General features: G+C 35.3%; 1 protein-coding gene across 1 annotated transcript; it reads left to right on the top strand.

Annotated features, from left to right (window-relative positions):
- Window positions 1–282: 282 nt before the first annotated feature.
- On the top strand, window positions 283–4,311 carry LOC117318363 (NAD-dependent protein deacetylase Sirt6-like). Its single transcript, XM_033873366.1, has 5 exons — window positions 283–742; window positions 1,384–1,551; window positions 2,781–3,160; window positions 3,414–3,607; window positions 3,998–4,311. Exons 1-5 carry the CDS (start codon window positions 382–384, stop codon window positions 4,188–4,190), a joined length of 1,296 nt encoding a protein of 431 aa, XP_033729257.1. The 5' UTR covers window positions 283–381; the 3' UTR covers window positions 4,191–4,311.
- Window positions 4,312–4,410: the final 99 nt, after the last annotated feature.

Genomic DNA, 4,410 nt, shown 5'->3' with positions numbered 1-4,410 from the left:
ATCATCCTATCAACAAATCCACGTGCGAACCATTACTGACGTAAAGTAGTAAATAGTACACAATTTTACGACAAGTTTCGATATATTTGTGAATCAAAGACTTTAAATTAAAGAACTATCAATGCTATAATATTGTGTTATTTTCTAAGTTTTTGTCTAACTAAAATCTTAACAAATATTGTAGCAGTGGTTATTGAATCTTATTTATTTTTACGACAGTCACAAAAGTAGATAAGCTCAGGATCAGTAAAGTGTTTGTAATACAGGCAAATGAATGTGAAGTTGGTAAGTAGGAAATGGATTCGGTCTATTATTAGTGCGGGATGATGTGAATTCTAATAATAGATTGCAATTGTTACTGCAATATAGCAAAAAGGTTTGATGTCGAAAATGAGCTGTTCGTTTAAGAGTTGTAAAACTGGTTCATTGAATGAATCTGAATGTAGAATCGAGGTTAAAACCGTACTACCAAAGAAGACAATAGACGGATCAAAACTTAGCATAAATTGGAGAACAGACGGAGAGGCAAAGTTTCACAAAGATTGTTGGAATGGTGTTTTGAAGCTGTCACGTTCTCGCACAAAGAAAAAAGATGGACCCAACATGTCACAACAGGAGAAGATTCTAGTGAAGGAGGCCAAAAAATCTTTTGAGCAGTTTGATTCTCTCCAACATTTATGCAGTGAAGCAAAGCGAGTTGCTCAAATGATAACATCAAGCAAACACTGTGTTGCTTTTACAGGTAAGCTTATCTGTAGTTTTAGTCTTGGTATGTGCAGAGACTTATTAGTATAGGCCTATAGGTCTCTGGTATGTGTAACACAGTTCTATTCTAACTGGGAGATTGGGTCAGGAGTTACTCGGTTTGAAGAAGGGGATTTTTTTTGGGGGGGGGGGGGGGGGGGGGATAGTGTAAAAGAAATGTGTCGGTATACGTAAGCCTTATTAAATTTATTCTGCAACTCTTCTGACAGCACTTAATTTGGATCAGGTCATATAAAGCAGAGGGTTGTGCATATACCCCAGACACCCAGGTTTGATTCCTGCAGAGACCTATATTAATATATAGGTCTCTCTGATTCCTGTAAGAGTTCTCAACAGGAATGTTTCCCCAGTTCATTCGCATGTGCATAGACACCCAACAAAATCTCACAGTGGTGATAGTGAAGACATGTATATATAGATATCTGTCATAACAATTTGACAATTTACTTGTCTGTACTGTCGTTATTTAACTACTTGACATATATCTATTTCTAGTAATACGCATCCAACATTTGTTTGTTAGGATCCAGTACCTATATTGGTTTATACCGTCGTTATTACTTACTAGACCCTAGATATCTGTCATATATATATTGGTTTATAAAATTCAATGTCCAGGTGCTGGGATTTCTACATCAGCTGGTATTGGTGACTATAGAGGAAAGAGTGGCAAGTGGACGGAGATGGATCAAAACTTACTGGATGTTGATTCCATATTTGAAACTGATGAACCAGAAACAAAGAAAAGGAAAACACAAACTGAGGGATCAGTGAATCCAGAAGCAGGTATATACATACATACACATACATACGGTTAACATAAAAACTGCCTTATCAGGGTCTTTACATTAACGAAATTCTGGATCCACCTTTGAAGATTTTGGAAATGGAAGCTATAATGTGAATGAGAATGGGGTGGATTTGGGAGCAAGGGTATCAGGTTGCCATCCCAATGACAGTTCATTTCATTTCAACATATTTTATTGTATAACATTTATACTTAAATGAGTTAGACAGCAGGCTAGGCCTAATAAGTCTTCCCCAATACAAACAGAATAATAGTAGAATAATCAATTATACTATAACAATTGAAAATGAAGAAGTACAGAAATGTATAAGTAAAATGTATATACCCCGGTAAATTAACTCAATGGAGGTGAAATATCTATGGAGATCTTTTATGAATACATTGTATATTGATTTTGATGGTCAAAGAGAGGTAATAAGAACTAACAGTTATAGTGGAAAAGGGAGGTAATAAGGTTCTAGTATATTCTTTGTAAAATTATGATATGATGTTTCAGAGTTATAAAAAAAGTTTTTGTTCTAATTTGATAGCTATTGCTTAAATACAGCAGCACTAGATTTTCAGGCATAAAAAGTCCATTACTCCTCTTCCTGTAGCCATCCATTTAAGTGTGCTAGATTCAGACTGATTGCCCCTCCATAGGGTGGTTGTGATTAATTACAGGTGTAATTACAATAGATAACGATTGATCTGGGGTAAAGAATAACGTCCAAATCCGAGAGCAATAAATGTTGCTTCCAGTAATATTTCCCGTTTGCAAGAACACGTATTTCTACCGTACGATACACGAGGTCGCGCGCGGTGTTGGACGTTTCATCGATCGATCGGTACAGGTAATCCTATACTACTTGTTGAGTGCGCTGATGCGTAACGATCCACGGCACTCTGAATTTAAAAACGGCATACTGAATTTAAAAACGACACACTGAGAATACTCAATTATACAATGTACTTAAAATACTCACGCCACGTTGAAAACGCTCACTTTCACTGAAAAATTCAAACTCGCGCGAGTAAATTCAAGGTTTTAGGGTTACCAGTGCATCCAAACAAAGCTTTCATATGTCAGATATAACAAACTTTGTGTATTGATAGTTTGGAATAAAAAGAATAAACAGAAATGACAGTTCTAGTTTAAGTTGTAAAATAATTCAATTAATTTTCAATTATAACAATGAATGTAAACTTTCAAATTATTTTTCACTAGGTGAGACTGAAGAAGGTAATGAAGATGATGGTGTTCCCTATGAATCACTGAGGCCAACCTACACACATGAAGCTTTATATAAGCTGATACAGGATGGATACCTCCAGTATATCATTAGCCAGAATGGTGATGGGCTGCATGGTTTGTCTGGAGTGGCACAAGATACTATTTCTGAACTACATGGCAATGTTTTTATTGAAAAGTGTGAATCTTGCGGGAAAAGATATGAGAGAGATTTCTATGTGATGGATGACATTAGCAGTCAGTACTATGAGGAGCTGGAAGATTTTGGCAAAACTGATATACGCAAACCCAAACATGCTGTGAAGTGTGAGAGATGTGGATTGTGCCATCGAACGGGAAGGAAATGTGACAAAAAGGTGAGCACTGAGCAAGTTTGTTGTCATCCCCAGATTTGTATCAAAGCAGTATTAATGACGTTATCATGCAGTTGTATTCAGTTATCATCGAAAATGTCACCTGAAAGGACAGATCTATATTAAAATTTTATTTTGTTTTGTGCATCAAATTAAGAGATTTCCTGTCTAGCTCATACATGTATTTACTTGTGAAAAGTCACAAAATGAGCTTATATTATAACATTTGTTACTCTCACTATTGTCTTTTGTGCAGGGTTGTCGAGGATTCCTGATCGACTCGATCATTAACTTTTGTGACATCCTAGAGGATGAGATTACAGAGCGGGCAACTAATCATGCCAGTCAATGTGACCTGATGCTGTGTCTGGGTACCACTCTCAAAGTTACTCCAGCCAGTGACCTTGTAGAGCTTGGAAAACATCCACTCAGACTGGTCATCTGTAACAGGTACATACTAATATATATACATTTGTTAAAAAAAATGTTTTTTATTTTATGGGTAGAGATATGAGATTGACTCTATATATGTCCATAATACATTTGTGTCAGAATGTGATCAAATGTATTGTATTTTAGTACCTGTGTACATGTATTATTACAATTATGATTATCATTGCATGCATTTAAATCTACATGTTTATAGTTTATGCTTATTAAGTCAAATGTGGAATAATCTGCAAGGTTTTTAAGAATGTTATGAGAATTTACTTAATGCCAAAGCGATGAAATCATATACATATTCTTATCATAGCATGTATGAAATAACTGTTCATGTTTCTCATTTTCTACAACATAATGTTTCATTAATATGTCAAGTTTCTGCTCATTTTGAAACAGACAAGAGACTTACATGGACAGTGTCTGTACTAAGAAAGGGAAGGATGGCCAACAGTTAGGATCCAGGGTGTTTGGGGACTGTGATATCTTTTTTCGAGAAGTGATGAAACATATCCTGGATCCAGATAATGTGAAGAGATGGGAAGGCGGTAGAGAGAGCAGAATGAAGAAGTATGACAAAAAACGCTCATAAAGAGATTTGTGACAGAAAAATTCTGGTATCTGTGGTTTGGAATTTCATTTATGCTAAATAATTTTTGATATGTCTTGATTTTGATGTTTAATTAAAAAGGTTAAAACAAACTTTTGTAAGACGCTGAATATATATCCATTGAGTTAATTTTAGTTGTTACTGACTTATACGTACAGATTAGAAGTGACACGGCCTATGTTACATGATACGATTGTTTATA

The sequence above is a fragment of the Pecten maximus genome, unplaced genomic scaffold, assembly GCF_902652985.1.
Source record: "Pecten maximus unplaced genomic scaffold, xPecMax1.1, whole genome shotgun sequence".
Taxonomy (NCBI): Eukaryota; Metazoa; Mollusca; class Bivalvia; order Pectinida; family Pectinidae; genus Pecten; species Pecten maximus.
Note: the sequence above shows the minus strand (reverse complement) of the source record. Positions and strands in the feature narration are given on the sequence as shown.